The 15,514-nt window shown below is 40.8% G+C and overlaps 1 protein-coding gene and 1 long non-coding RNA gene across 2 annotated transcripts in view; one reads left to right on the top strand and one right to left on the bottom strand.

Moving 5' to 3' along the window:
- Positions 1-11,830, bottom strand: part of LOC111238638 (protein TANC1-like) — a 32,965-nt gene extending 21,135 nt beyond the window's left edge. The window contains exons 1-7 of the mRNA XM_022768241.1: positions 11,755-11,830; positions 10,036-10,230; positions 8,082-8,174; positions 6,394-6,524; positions 4,560-4,681; positions 4,381-4,445; positions 3,363-3,644 (exon numbers count right to left, since the gene is read on the bottom strand). Coding sequence (XP_022623962.1) covers positions 3,363-3,644; positions 4,381-4,445; positions 4,560-4,681; positions 6,394-6,524; positions 8,082-8,174; positions 10,036-10,230; positions 11,755-11,830 — 964 coding nt within the window. The remainder of the gene's footprint in view (positions 1-3,362; positions 3,645-4,380; positions 4,446-4,559; positions 4,682-6,393; positions 6,525-8,081; positions 8,175-10,035; positions 10,231-11,754) is intronic.
- An 846-nt stretch (positions 11,831-12,676) lies between these two features.
- On the top strand, positions 12,677-15,146 carry LOC111238682. Its single transcript, XR_002665824.1, has 4 exons — positions 12,677-12,789; positions 13,550-13,750; positions 14,051-14,149; positions 14,889-15,146. It is a non-coding gene; the product is annotated as an uncharacterized LOC111238682 (long non-coding RNA).
- The last annotated feature ends 368 nt before the right edge of the window (positions 15,147-15,514 follow it).

Here is a 15,514-nt window from a genome sequence, read left to right on the forward strand (position 1 = left end):
ACAGGAAAACTATTAAGTTTGTTTTCACTGGCGAGTCACAGATCAGCCCATTTCATCCATTCAGTGCTTTAATATAAAAGAAATCCTCTGTAAAATCTGAAAATCTGGCATCACTGCCGCCTCTAATCCCTTCAGAGTGGGATAAAAAAAAAAAGGCCTGAGTCACATTGCACTCATAAAATACTGTAGATGGACCAGTAAAACAGACAGTAGACAAGGAAGTGCAGCCCCCTCAACAGATGATGACATCACACTACTATAATCATGTACTGTACATGTTAAATGCAGTCCCTGGTAATCTCAGAGCATCTGAGGGAGCTGCAGTTCATCTCTGAGCAGTTATGGGATTAAAGCATTAAAGCAGCAATTATAGCCACAGCCTGAAGATGCTGGCCAGCAACATCCTTAAGAATCCTTCGTCATGACAAATAATCAAATCACACTACAGTCAGATGTGCACCACACAACATGAAATGAGTAACTGACAATATGTTTACTATATAGTGTAATACTGCACCAGAACTCAGAACAACAAAGCTTTTTGAAAATACTACGGTACATACAGTTCCACCACCCTTTCAGCACAGATCATAATCTGACATATTTTAGCATCTCTGCAGGCGTCCATCATCCTACGGCAGCAGAGTCACAGAGAGAGAGAGTGGGTGAAAACCATTGAGGCCATATCATAATTCACAGGGCTGTTGAGAGCACATGAAACCTGCTCTGTGGAGTAAACAGTGAGCAATGAGGGGCTCCCCAATGCAAGACAAATCAATTGCAGTGTGAAATACATAATTATGATTTAAAAAAAAAAATTGATTGGGGACAAGCAAATAAACCCTGGAATATCGAAAAACATGAAATCCCTTTCAACAGGTAGAAGAGGGCTGTTCGGTCGTAACAAGCAAGAGCTGAAGTGAGGAACTGAGGATTGAAAGAACCTCCACAGTGAGAGGATGGAGAACAGTCTGCAGCAAAACTGTGTGAAGGAGGTGTGGAGTGGGATGAGAAAGATTGCTGGATAAAGACAGCCAGGCCAAATGCCTGAGTGGAGCAAACATACAGTGAAAGAGTTAAAACATGTTTTCAGATGGTTTGTCACAGGGACACCAGGACAGCTCATCCCTCCACCTTTGACGGTCCAGCCTGATGGGACCCTGTTCGCTACCACCTATCCCACACTCACGGCCTACCTTTATGTTCCTGGCTGATGACAGTGTGGTTGATTACCCCACAAGCCCTGTTGATTCTTCATCTCTTTAAAAGGTCAACTTTGCAGCCATGGCCCAAGCCTCCAGCATCCCTGACAGCGTCAGCCCCAGAACGATGAAATGATGAGAAACCTATCTAGCACCTTTTCAACCTTAAAGGAACAGTTTGACATTTTGGAAAATACCCTTATTCAATCTCTGACTGAGAGTTAGATGAGAATCAATACCATTCTTATATTGGTCTGTTATATATAAGTGAGCTATAGAGATGGTGGAAAGTGGATTCTCTTAGCCTTAGACAGAGCCAGACTCGCTGTTCCCCCTGTTTCCAGTCTTTTTAGCGAAGTTAAGGTAGCCATCTGCTGACTGTGGCCGTACATTTAATGGACAGATGTAAGAGTGGTATTAGTGTTCTCATCTAACTCCCCTGGAAAGTCTTTACTTTAACTTGAAGACTTTAACTTGAATTTTAAATCCTCCATTGTGTGCTTGCAATGCCCCATTGTTGAAAATGGGATGCTCCAGTGCCCTTATAATCCAGTGGAACTGGCCTCTCACATAATAAAGTCCTTCTCCCTATAAGAGAAGTCTCCCTAAGAGGCTGCTACTGCATAGACCATAGACCATAGACCTTAGTGAGAGACTCCTTGGACTATACTATAGTATAGTATATACCATAGAAAACATGAAACATCATATCTGTAGTTGATGCAGTTACTATGCAGCTTAAGCCTCTGATTTGTTCACAAAGAAAAAAACAATGTTTAAGTTGCTCTTTCTACTGACAGTCATCATACTGCACATTTGCTTCTTGCCAAAATGGCCCCAGTCTCAGCCCACTGAGGGGTTGATGAAACACAAAAGGTAGTCAACAGTTACCTGTCTACACCTGCACTCGCCGCATTCTGAATTATCTCAGGGAACGTTGAGAACTACAGGCCACATTTTCATTATATCAATACATTTTCTAAGACAGCGATTGTGTTAAATTTTTTAGTACTGGAGCATATGTTTATAAAACCTCCAGTCATTATACTCTCATCTGTAATCTGTTTTTCTGTGTTGTAGCCTGACAATATTGCTGGTATAACAGTTTTCCATCTGGGAATAGTTAAAGTTTAATATTATCTCTTGTTGCCTAATGTATGCCATAATGTATATGTGTTTTGATCTTGCATTAATGTGGAGTAAAATTCTAACGGCTACAGTACTATGTGGCTCGCTTCATCTCTATTCTGAATTTCATCAAGACTCTCTAAATGAAAGCACCAGATGACAGAAGAAACTGGCAGGCGTTACTGTGAATCCACTCCTTTGGGAATCTCTTCTTTTGCTCCCACCACAAATGAACTGACATCTAAGGGAAGAAAAAGAGCCTTGTGTACTAGCAAAGATCGTGACTGGAAGGGGGGGGGGGTATTTTTATGACAACTGGAGGCCTCCCAGGACATTTAACTGGTGCTGCTCACTGTGTGTATCCAGCTTCAGTGGTAAGTAGAGCACCGGCACATGGTGCAATGAAGTGTAGTTAGCATTCTCTGCATTAGATGAATAGCTGGAAAATGTCAAGTCAATAATCAATTCAATCAATTTGTCATTCAGTCAATATTTATCAGTTTGTTAATTATTCACCCAGGTCACAGCTGTCACATTCATATGCTCATTAACCTGCTTCATCTACAGTATGATGGAAGCTCACTATAGCTCACTAATTAACACATTAGGCCTCATTTGTATAATTCGAATGAAAATGGAAGTGTAAAAACGACACGTTGTGGTTTTGGGGTGGGGGGGGGGGTTGTGCGTGGGACTATTTCTTTTTCTTGGTTGGGAGCAGTGACTTCCTGCTGGTTGACTCCAGGAAATATAACATGTTAATTAGTGAGCTGTAGAAGTGCTGGTAGGTGGATTTTGTTCCATTTAGACAGAGCCAGGCTAGCTGTTTCCCCTCGTTTCCAATCCTCATGCTAAGCTAATGGGCTGCTGACCCCAGCTACATATTAAATGGACAGTTATGAGAGTGGTTACAGTCTTTTCATCAAACTCTCTGCAAGAAAGAGATTATGCAAATTACTCAAAATCTAAAATGTCAAACTATTCCTTTAATCACAGCATAACAAATGAACACATAAGAAAAGGTAAACGTACCTGCCACAGAATTTGGACGAGGCATCACAAGTGAAGAAGTGCTGTGAAGGTGGTGCGGTGGGAGGGGTCTCTTCGGTGCTGGTGGAGTCCTGGGCTCCATGATGTCAGTTCTAGGTAAGGCCTCATCTGGTTGGGCAGTCAGATTGTCCCTGCTTGGCCCAGTATGGCGGTCCTCGCTTACATGGCCCATTACTGCAGCACCGCCCCCAAAGCCTTCATCCTTAGTCAGAACCTCACTGGAGGCGCTGCGCTCCTCATTCTCAGAGGAACTTGTGATGGTTGCTGGGCCGCACAAAATAAAATATGAGTTAGCTAATTCTGCTAAAAGAAGAAAACTAAATTGTACTTCTACAGAAGAACGTATGGCATGCAATGGCTTCCTTGCATTTTCTTCAAAGCACTGCGTTTCATTTAACTTTAATGAATCCCATTTACTCAATCAACAATATAATACACCTAGCTGTTTTATCAGCCACACACTCATCAAAGTCATCAATCAACGGGTTGTATTGTACTTGATGTGCCCTTTGCCCTTTTGTATTTAACTATAAATACAAACTCTATTTAGGGAGAAAAAAGTGTCCTATTTTAGGAGAATCAGACCCATAAGCAACAAAGACAGCAGTGTCCCAGTTTTGACAGGAGGGAGCTGAAGCCTTGAGGCTGAAGTGGCACAGGCGATGTAGAGAAACTAGCTGTGGGGTAGGAGTACACATTTGACAAGGACTTAAAACTAAGTGACACTGCATCTAACTTCACCATGCAGGAAGGTGTGGCACTTCAGAGACATCAGTCATATTTGGGATTTCTGATAAGGTAAGTGGTTCCACATTGAATTAAATAGGCCACTGATTTTTTTTATTTTAGCTCACTTTTTTTTTAACCTCTAGTGATGCATGGCTAAGCTTTTCTATTGGACATGCTTCACCTAGTGTGTAATAACCAATGTGAACCCATACAATATGGATAGACCTCATTTGAAAACCACAGCCAGAAAATACACAGCAGCAACTCTCACCTATGATTCCACTGTCCTTGCTCTCCAGGGTGGAGGTGGGGCTTTGAGAAGGAGGCCCAGGGCTGCTCCCGGTGATGAGTCCAGGAGCAGGACCAGGGGTAGGGCTGGGTACAGGACAGGAGAGGGTTCCACTAGGGCTGGTGCTGGAGCTGCAGTGCGGTGAGGGTAAGGGTAAAGGCTGTGGCAAAGGCTGGCCTCCAGCACTGGTGCTCAGGGTGGAAGAGGGGCTCTCTGAACAGGGGGAGGCAGTGCTGCAGGTGAGAGTGGAGCTAGGACTCCCCCCCTGGGCAGAGGTGTCACACTGAAAAAGGGAGGGCAGTAAGATATGGATAAATGACCAAAGAGCATAATGTGACAAGAAGTTAAGATGTATATATTATGACTGAAGAAAGGACTGATAAACTGTGCAATAGAAAGAGGAGAGGAATAAGAGAAATACAACTACAGAAAGTGGTATTCTTCTGTTTTGAATATGTAGCAAATTGACGTGTCATGTGTGACCCTTTCAAACAGCACTTTGCCTTTATGCGTACTAGTTTGTGTGATTGTGATCGTCTGAGTGTGCACAAAGATAGAGAAGAATAATAATTCCAGCTATTTTTATTTTGATTGTCTTTTTCCCAGTTTGGCATAATGATGGCTGGTTGTGTTGAAAACAAAATCCCTCGCAGTAGACATTTACATTTAACTGTAAAAGTCACTGTACACTCATTCTGCTGATTTCACAAAGATGAAACAAAAACACTTTTCACAGGTGTCAGGATTTATTTTTAAGTATAGAAAAATTGGATGAAAGTACCATCCATCCGTGTGTTACTGTCTAAAGACGTTAGCACTGTTTGTGTTTTGAATAGCAACTTGGAGCAACTGCGTGTAAAGCTCCACAGTAAAGCAAAATACAAAATGATGTTGAACACAATATTTCATCATGGTGGAAAAAACTACAAACAAAGGAGCGAGGTTGAAAAAATATGAGATTCTTTTTCAAGCTGTTATAATTACTCCATCTTAATAGTATCATATTTATTGATAAAGGGCTTTGTAATTCCACTTTTTAAGAATAGAGACATGGTCAATACAAGATACTGCAACATACTACAATAGCCCTGCAATCAATCATATTTTAGTTAGATTATTATATTAGACGTTTATAATATTAGACTGTAAGAGAAGTCTTGGTTTTCTCTTTGGTATCTGTAGTTTGCGTTTGTCTTGTTCTTAGAGAGGGATTTTAAACAATATTTGAAATTACTGCAGCCATTTGTAATTATCAATATCAGTATCTGTAATTTTAACATTGAAAGGGAAAAAGATCAGAAGAGAAGAAATTATTGTTAATAAATATATATATCTTTTTTTTTTTTTTAAACATTCCTTATCCTTGTAGTTTGATCACGTGCGTTTCAGGTCTCTTCATTACTGATGCAACATTTCTGCAACACAGAGACTGTAGGGAGACGAGGCAGCAGAGTCGAAACAGCTCACTGTTATTCCCTTTATACCAGAGCCTCATCTATCTTAGCCAGGACAACCCACATTCCTCATATGAACCTCGCTATCTCTGTGAAACTGACTGAATCTGGAGCTCAGGTGGTGGAATGAGGCTGAGAAAATGGGCCAAGGCTGAGCAATGCAAAGGCATAGAGATGGAGAGACATAAGCACATACAATCACTCTCATACAGAGGAGGTTCAACTAACAGGGCACTGAGTATAGAAATGGAGCCCCGTGGAAGCATAGCAGCACAATTAATAATGCTTAAAAATATATATCGATCCATTTTTCCAACGGGGATTTGAGTGGCCAAATCATTTACACAGTATTTAATGCAATGTGTCCTTGCTCGCAGCTAAATTTTAAATAACAATGAACAAATCTATGTTAAGTAGTATGGAAATGTTTAAAGAAGAAATCAATATCCTGTTGGCCATGAGGGCATAAAAAAATAAACCATCCATTGCCTTTTTATATGACATGACACCCAAGGTTCAGTAAATCAATGTGCTGCCCTACCTTCTTTTCCCTGCGGTCCTCCATAGGAGAGCTAGCAGTGCCAGGCGTTGCTTCTCCCAATAAGAAGCATAGTCTGGTCATCAGTTCCTGGGTAGAAAGGGAGGAGCCCAGCTGGGGCTCCACGTGGAGGTCTGCAAGACATACACATTCAGGGCACACGGATTAAGAAGCAAATGGAAACATGGCAGGCCATTATGAAATTGCCATCTAACCGATGCTCTCGTTTCAGCTCGAAAGGTTCCCACTAAGCAGCATCGCAAGTGGACTGCGAGAAATGTATGCATCCACAGGTCAGCGCAGCCCCAGCTGTTCTGTTTATGAATGCATAGACAGTGGCTTTCCAGTTCCTGGTTGAGGCAGCAGCAAGAGGTTGTGTGAGGTTGTGAGTTTGCCTATGTGCACACGCCTGCCAGGTGCTCTCGGTTAAGAGACGGGTTGTGAATTTCAATGAGCTTGGTGTCGACTCTGGAGCAGAAAGAAGGAGCGCCTTGGCTCTGCCTTAGCTGTTGCTCCTGGAGAGATCGGCTGACACAGGCCATGTGCTGCATTCATTTATCACTGTTTAAGGCTCCCTGATGCTTTGACCTCCAACCCCAGCTCCTCCAAGGTCCACGCCCACCTCTGCAGAGTAAGGCTTTAACAGTTTTCAAATGTCTGTGCTTTAACCAGCTCAGCAATAGATTCCTCCATTCTCACGCCTCATCTATGTACTGTTATCAGCTGAGTAATATGCATATTGAGCAGGCATATAAACAGGATGACAGGACATCATGGATTACAGGAACAGCTCACTCCTCCTCACAAACATCTTTGCATTTCGACATCACTATCATTTCGCACTCTCTCTGCTGATTCCTTCTCAGTCTGTCTTCCTGGCTATATCTCTTTTCAAAGATAATACATCACATCGCTCTTGATTTCAACCCAGTTCTGTGGCAAATATGAGCCTTGCTTTGAGATGATCAAATGGTCAATTTGGAGAGGCGAGCTTGGGCACTTTTGTTCCATAAGGTGCTTCAGTTATAGCCTTTGTCAATACTCTTTTCACTTCACAGCTTGAAAAGCTGCCGAAGACTTGGGTAGGAAGGGTAGGAAGGGTGGGTGTGTGTTTCAGAGAGGGGGAGGAGAGAAAACTTTGCATTTAGTCAGCAGAGCACTGAGATCCAATCTGGAGTAACATGAGGACACACTGAATGTCCAGTACTATTCATCAAACCACCTAGCAGTTGCCATTGGAAACGGGAAGCTGAGAGGTGCCTGGCAACCGCGATGGAAGATGCTTCATAAAATCTGTTTAGCCTAAGGATAACCCTCTGGTCAAAAACACAAAGACGGCTGGCTGAGACGGGGCTATTTACATCATTATTGCTTTAATATAACCACAACTGGACACTAATATGCAGAGAAGTCAGGGCAAAGACTCAAGAGAAACTATGATAAAACAAATCCACTCTCAGAAATACACAGACTTACACAGACAACACTGTCATGACTGTCATTTACAAAAAAAACTTAATACAAAGCATTTTAGATGTAATTAAAATACACACAAACAGTCACTTTCTCGTGTATCTCATCATTCATTCTCCTCTCACCTCTGCCTCATTCATTCTCATTCAGCCTCCCTGATCAATACCTGGAAAAACAGATATGATGCTAAATACACGCCCACACAGTCCTGTTCTCACCTCTGTGGTCTGTCTTGCCACGGCACGAGGCAAAGACAAGAGGTTCTCTCGCACTGGAAGAGCCATCCACATACTCCAGCTTCTTTACCCGTCCTTCGGCCACAGCAAAGAGGGAGAAGGGAGAGGGAGGGAGGGAGGGAGGGAGAGCAGGCAGGGTGGGAGGGAGGGAGGGATTGAGGGTGGAGAAAGGGAGGGATGTGAAAGAAAGTGATGAGAGAGAGAGAGAGAGAGAGAGAGAGAGATTAAGCCTCCCCAGATGAGATCTGTGGTGCAGAATTTGAATTGTGTCCCAGGAGTATAAAGCAGTATGTACAGAGTGCGAGGCATGCATGCAAACAGTACAATATTCACTGTACCGTGGGTGTTTATCTATAATGTATTAACACTGCTAATGTGTGTGTGTGTGAAGATGGCAGGGACAGCGGTTCACTCACATTGATGTGTGTGGGTGTGTCTCAATTTATGCAAGAACATCTGAGGGTTCTTGGAAGCACACATTCTTTAGGACTGGAGATCATTCACAAGGATGAGATGTTTGCGAACACTGTATTTTATAGTCAAGGTTATTCTGTGTTTGAACCATGCATGTGGATAGGCTCGGAAACACTCTGTGCGACAGCTTAATGTTTGATTTTACATGACCAACAAGGAAATGAAATTCATGACACTTTTTATTTTTACTTGCTGTAGTTTTCCTTGTAATGTTGCTTCAGTGTACTGGGGAAAAAACAAGGCAATGCTGCATGCAGTGAAATGTAATAGCACCTTTTTTCTGAATGGCTGCAGGACACTGCCACCTAGTGCTTCTTTTAAGGTGAGGCACCTCAGGTAAACATGGAGTTTATTTTCTTTTCTTTCAACAATTACAAGACTTTATGTGATTAAAAATATCGTTAAACCTTAAAAACACCTTTGTGATTTTTACTGTTTTAACTTGATGAATAATGAAATAGTAATCTGCACAGGGATATTTTAGGGTTATTTTAGTGAAATAATGAAATATTCATGAAGCAGTAAGTACGTCGAAGAAACATCTAAATTTGATCCTTTTTTTTTTTTTTTTTTTTTAAACGTAGTCCAAACAGATTTTAGGCTATTTAAGTCCCCCTCTTCTCAAAAACATGTTTTACTTATTGTTGCTTCATTCGGATTTTTAAGTGTATGTGCAGGGTTTGACACACAGAAGGCTGGTTTCACATTCATCTGCTGAAATTTGTGGTCCAGTATGAAACCTCCTGTGCACATACACTGAGAATGGACTTAAACTTTTGGAAAAAATAAATGAAAACAATAAAATATATATATATATATATATATATTTTGTGAACCCCTTTCTTGTCATTATTATTCCACAGTTGACTTCAGAGATCAACATAGAAGTGGAAATGTCATGTGACACTGGCTTCCTGCAGGAATCAAATGAGGAATGCATGGCATACATTTCAGACTGTTGACGTCCCAATTCAAAGCTATTTGTGTAGGTAAAAGTAGCATAACGCTCTTAATTGGCTACATCTAATACCTACAGTGCATGTGATGCATATGACAGCAGTTTATTTTAGCACAAATGGTTTGATCCTGACTTTATGGAATATTTTTATTTATTTTTTTACTAATATAACATCTCTAAATTGACCTACCTAATTGGGGTTCCTTGCCTTAAGGTATCATGTTCAATCATTTACTCTGACAATCTGTCACATGTTTTTGGGCCCTGAGGGCACAGTCTGTATGCTCTTGTATTTGCTGTCACATGTATGGAACAGCTGAACGCACAGAAGCTCTCTGCTAATCAAGGCAAACCCATGAAAGCATTCTCCTATTTTTGCCGCTATTCCCTTATGCACAGCTTGTTATCATTCTCAGCTGTTCACATTGAGACCATGCTCTATTTGTTTTTGTTTTTTTTTTTTTGTTTTTTTTAATCATTCTTACTATTTCAGGTTTAACCCACCTGGAAACTTGATGCACGACTGAGAGGGAACTATGTTGGCCTGGCGAGGGAGAAGAGGGGAGGACGGTAAAGAAATGGACACGCCCTTGGTCAGTCTCCTCAGTTTTTCAGTGTAGCTGCTGTCATGTTCCTTGAAGTGTCTGGCACGCCCACCGCCACCTCTCTGCAAGGTGCTGTGAGTGTACACCTCACCACCTACATGGAAAAGATGGGTAGAGAAAAGTTAGAGAATGGGCAGGTGTTAGGATTAAAGAAGCATTATTTAGAAAGCTTCAGCGTAGTTAAAAAGGTAGAGTTGATTCAACAGAACTGTGGCTGTGCAGCAGCTTTAACATATCACACAGAGAGAGCAGTATAAAATATGTCTCACATAAGGCTGCGACAGAGCGAACATATCTTGTCTTGGAGGCATATCGCTGAATGAGGTAATGGAAAGTTGGCAATGCTAGAACATCTATTTAAAGGAATGGGATCACACTCAATAATGAGGCTACACTTATAATTTTTCAATTCAATACTTCAATCATTTTCATGTCCAGACATTAAGCCTGATCTTGCGTCCTCAGATAAACATTATGCATGAGAACTCCCAAAGCCAGGTGGTTACAGAGACCTCACTGGCACCTACAGCATATTGGTTATACCAGATTGCAGGAGTTTTCCCTGTGGTATAATTCAGTCATTCACTTTCTTCTGCCTTAACAGAGTCTGTTTTTGCTGTTACTACCATGAGCAAAACAGGGACTCAGAGGTCCACTGCATAATATTACAAATTCACATGATATGCTGTTGCATAATTCTTAAAGGATTGCTACTACCCCAAGTGTTACAGGAACCATGGGGGTATCGCCTATGTTGGTGTGGTAGCACTTCTTTGCTTCAAAACTTTTAATGATCATCTTTCAAGAGGAAGTGATGTCTCTCTGCAAATGATCAGAGCCATACCAATGTACTGTAAACATACTATATCATCTTAACGAGACTCACACAGTTCTCTATCTTCCTCTATGTTCTTGCTACCCAGAGCAGCATATTATGAAATATTAATGAGCAACATGGTTGCTCTAATACTGAGCTCTGCTTATGTTCATCTATCTCCACTGTGCAATCTGAAATCTCCTCTATACTGCAGCAAGTTGACAAGTTCATCCTGTGAAAAATACAAACAACTGAATTTCAACAGGAAAATCTTCCAGGTGTTCAGCACAACTTTCAATTCACACTACAGTGACAGCACTACGAAACATTCAGCTTGTTTACAGCAGATATCAAGTTCACAGATTAACCTCATTCAGTTAGAAACCATTCACAAAATCTTCTGAAATTCAGTATGCTTTTAGTAGGTCAGCATGTTTGCCTAACCCACTCTAACTTCGCCTGACACACTTTAAATGCAAGCAGCGGGACACTGTGTGAAGGACAGAACACACTGATGAATTAGGCTAATTGAAATGGCTCTACTTATATCACCCAAGAGAAGAGAAGCTGAATGAAATAATGCAAGAGCTTGTGTGTACATCATAAGATAAAGCTGCTCCTATACATGTTTGTGATCAGGGACAAGAAAGTACATTCCATTATGATGATAAAAACAGTGATAAGATGTCATTAAGGCAACCAAGATACATGATACATGCCCAAGGGTGCAGTATTGACTTATTATTGAGCTGACATACCACAGTTTTGTTACACAGGTAGTTTCAGTGGTGTTGTTCTTACCTGGATGCCTCTGGCTCTTCTTTTCTCCACGTTTTCCTCCTCCCTCCTTCTTGTTTCCAAACACTGCTCTGAACATAGCTGGGCTGTTGCGTCACTGTCTACCGCCTGTGGAAGACTAAGCAAATTGTCAATTTAAATTAGGAACACATTATTTCAGGCACCATTACCCCAACTGTTAGTTCTTAATTCAACTGTTGGAGAAGCAGTTTTAATTGGTGCTTTCTGAGACCATAATGACAAGTCAGTCTTTGTCGGTAATTTCTTTACATAATCATTAGTGCACATAAAGGTGTTCACACATAAAAATGATGTCATCTTAAAATTAAGCCCAGATTTACCTGTTCTTAAGTCTTCTTTGATGATCGCATTCCTTCACATAAATCCACGGGACGCCGATGGTGGACCATTTAAACTCGCGGAGTCCAATTAAGAAGTGCTGCGTCTCCTCAGTCAATTCACAGAGTGAGAGAGGGAGACGCGGTTGCGCGCGTCGTGCACATGCGTGTGTGTCTTATATTCCTCATTTGATGTAGGCCTATCCTGTATTAGCATATCATATTAATAATTACTAAAAATAGGGTATTTCATTTGGTCGTAATGATGTTTTCTTATGTATGTCAGGCCTGTGTAACGTTTTACAAAGTCATACATTAGATAAAGGTAAGATTAATATTTTGCCCTTATATGGCATCTCGAGTGGAATTATGGGTATTTATGTAAACAAGGTTATTTTACATAATGGATAATGAGGAAACTGGTCAGATAGAACTTATTACAGCGCACTTTGTAAATTAGGGTAAAAAGGAGTCCTCTCCATCTCCAACAGGGGGCGACAGTGTAAACTAAAATTTCCTCTTCGTCCTCAAGGGGGCGACCACGAGCCAAAACTGATAACCTATTTAATCTGGAAACTCCAGCTTCATCGGTCCTTTCACTGACTGTCCACACCCGAAGTGGAAGAGCTCGAAATCCGTCTTCAGTGTATAATGCAAAACAACCTCAGTGGTTCAATCATGCCCACCGACATGATTTGTTGTAAGTATATTACGTCGCTATGTTAAGAGAAACAAGTAGCGTTAACGGTTAACGACGCAGAGTTTTAGTGTTAAACCTCAATCTGAACACGTGTACTAGGGCGTACTAGCTTGACTAGGGCCATTTTGTAACACTATCGGAATCCCTTTCAAATAACCAACTTTGGGAAATGCCAGCTACGCAATATTAATGATTAAGTTAGCTACATGGGTACCCACACAAAGGGTCGTAAAGTGGTGTTCGGTAAGACAAACACGGGGTACAAACTTTAGCATACCACCGGGTATGCTACATTGCTACCATGCCCTCCTCTAGCTAATGTTAATGCTGACTTGAATTTTGAAGCCAACAGTGAAGTTCCAATCTCTCAATTTCAGGAGGTGAACTGAAGTATTTCAGTGTTTGTTAGTAAATTATTATATCAATGAATTGTTTGATTAATTTAATCAGCAGATTAGTGGCTAATAGGAAATTATTGGGGCAGACCATGGCAGATATGCTTATTAATTCTCCACTTTAAGATTCATACATAAATCACTCTTTCAGCTGTAGATAATTTAGATTTTAAATTATTCTGTTTTAACCCCCTGTCCTCGAGTAATCTTATGTGATTTACTTGCTGTTGTGTTAGAAACAGCTTTGCACCACTAGAAACCTACGTTCTGAAGTGCAGTGACGACAGATTGAGTTTGAGAAAGTATTTTCTCTTTATAGGGAGTACTGAACAATAATCCCTCTTCTCCTGCATTTTTTTCCCTAGCGGATCATATGCCATTTGTTGGACACCTGATGGAGCCAGATGGAGGAGGATGATGATGGTTGTGGTGTTTGAACTTCTGCAGAATGTCTCAGTAAACACCACAGTCTGTTAGGACTGTATAATTACTTGTGATAAACTGGGTGTGAGAAAGCAGCTCCAACAAGAGGAGTTCTACCATCCGCATCAAGTCTGTTGGAAAATGTATGTAAAGATATGTCTAATTTTGTGGTGATGTATGTTTAGGTCTTACTGTTGGTCACAAGCTGCATCTTTGACAGCCTGGGCTCTCTGGTGTGAGAGATCCTGGGTTTTAATATTTCAGATGCAACATTAAATGTCCCTGCGCTTTCTGCCCGCCTATTTCTATGGCGTCTCGGATTGAAGAGGGGAGGATAAATTAAAAGAAATGTAACAAACTTATATTAGACTTAGCTGTGCACATAATACAGACATTATTCTGTAAAGAGCCTGAATGGTAATGGCTGCTTCTCCCTTTTCCAGTCTCGTGGTTTAAGATTGGGGATGTGAAACCAGAGAGAAGATATCACAGCAGCTACAACACACTGTTGAGCAGTCTTTGGAAGAATTCATACTTTACAGGTGAGTACATTACTTTTACTCATTTGGCAGGTGCTTTTATCCAAAGGTAGGAAACCTTAGTGTAATTACTAAGTATTACAGCTATTCAGTAAGTGAAAGGAGATGAGGTGGAGAAGTGCATAGTAAGTGCTAGTTAGGTATGTTGGAGTGTTGTCTTCAGTTGGGGTAGAATTTGCATCCACTGATAGACCTGAAGCAGGCTACATTGGCTTCTGGGTTTGCATAGAGATGCTAAATTGAGCTTTCCTCGCGCTTTCTGACTGCTACATTCTACAGCAGAACAGATTGAATTGAGGAATACATGCAAGGTTATTGGACATGGTCCAGATTCACAGGTGAATTATATTTAGTGAGTATAGATTAGTGGATTGTTTTATTTCACCCACTGAATCTTTGTTGATTCCAGCACACTGCTCTTGCTTTCAAGACAGACATAGGATCAGTACATCGTTAATGTTTTAGTCCCTGAAACTGTCTAGTGAAAATGTCTAGGTGCATCATTAATTCATTCAATGTGTTTATCAGGCAGCTTATAAAAGCATTTTACCGTTTTTTTTTATACTGTTTACCCAGTTTTGTTAAGCTCCCGAGGCACAAATATTCACCGCAGTATGACTTTGTGACATTGATGCTTTTGATTTTGATTTTCTTATGGGACTGGTGTCTGCAAAAAGTGCTATATAAATAAACTTTACTTAGTTTACTGTGTTGGATGTTAATGTTCTTAATTTTCTTGCAGGTAACAAGCAAGACGCTGCAAACACCTGATGGAGAATGGAACAGTGGAACATTTTTCTCTTCTATCTGATGCCAAACAAAGTTAATAGTAAATGTTTTTCTATTTGTCATACTTCGTTTGCCATATTTGATCACTGGCAGGTCTTCATCTGCCAGAAGCACTGCCTGTCATGTAATAGATCGAAGGAGTATGAATCTGAATACTTGTACATCTGATGTGTCAAACTGGCATCATTTTGTTTGTAATAAAAGCTATTGAACTCCCGTCTCATTTAGCATTTGTGAATTTAAGTTTGAACTTGCTACATAGTTTTTAAACTGTAATTACTGTATGGTAGTGTGAAAGTTACAATCAGTAGTTTGAGGGAACTATCAAGTTATCAACAGCTGTGGAAGCAAATTTCATTTTAAACTACTCTCTAATCGGCTACTGCTGATCTGTATAAATATTATACAGATCAGTGTTAGATTAAAAAGTTGGTAAGCCATTTAAACGTACAAATATTATGCTGTTATGTTAAGTGGTAACAGAGTAAGGCAACAATATCGGCTCAAACTCAGGATGTCAAATGCAGATTAGCTGTAAGAAAGCTGCTATGGCTGTTTGGTGGTACTGCTTTGTGTGTG

This window comes from Seriola dumerili, unplaced genomic scaffold (genome assembly GCF_002260705.1).
Source record: "Seriola dumerili isolate Sdu_G_001 unplaced genomic scaffold, Sdu_1.0 BDQW01001449.1, whole genome shotgun sequence".
Lineage (NCBI taxonomy): Eukaryota > Metazoa > Chordata > Actinopteri > Carangiformes > Carangidae > Seriola > Seriola dumerili.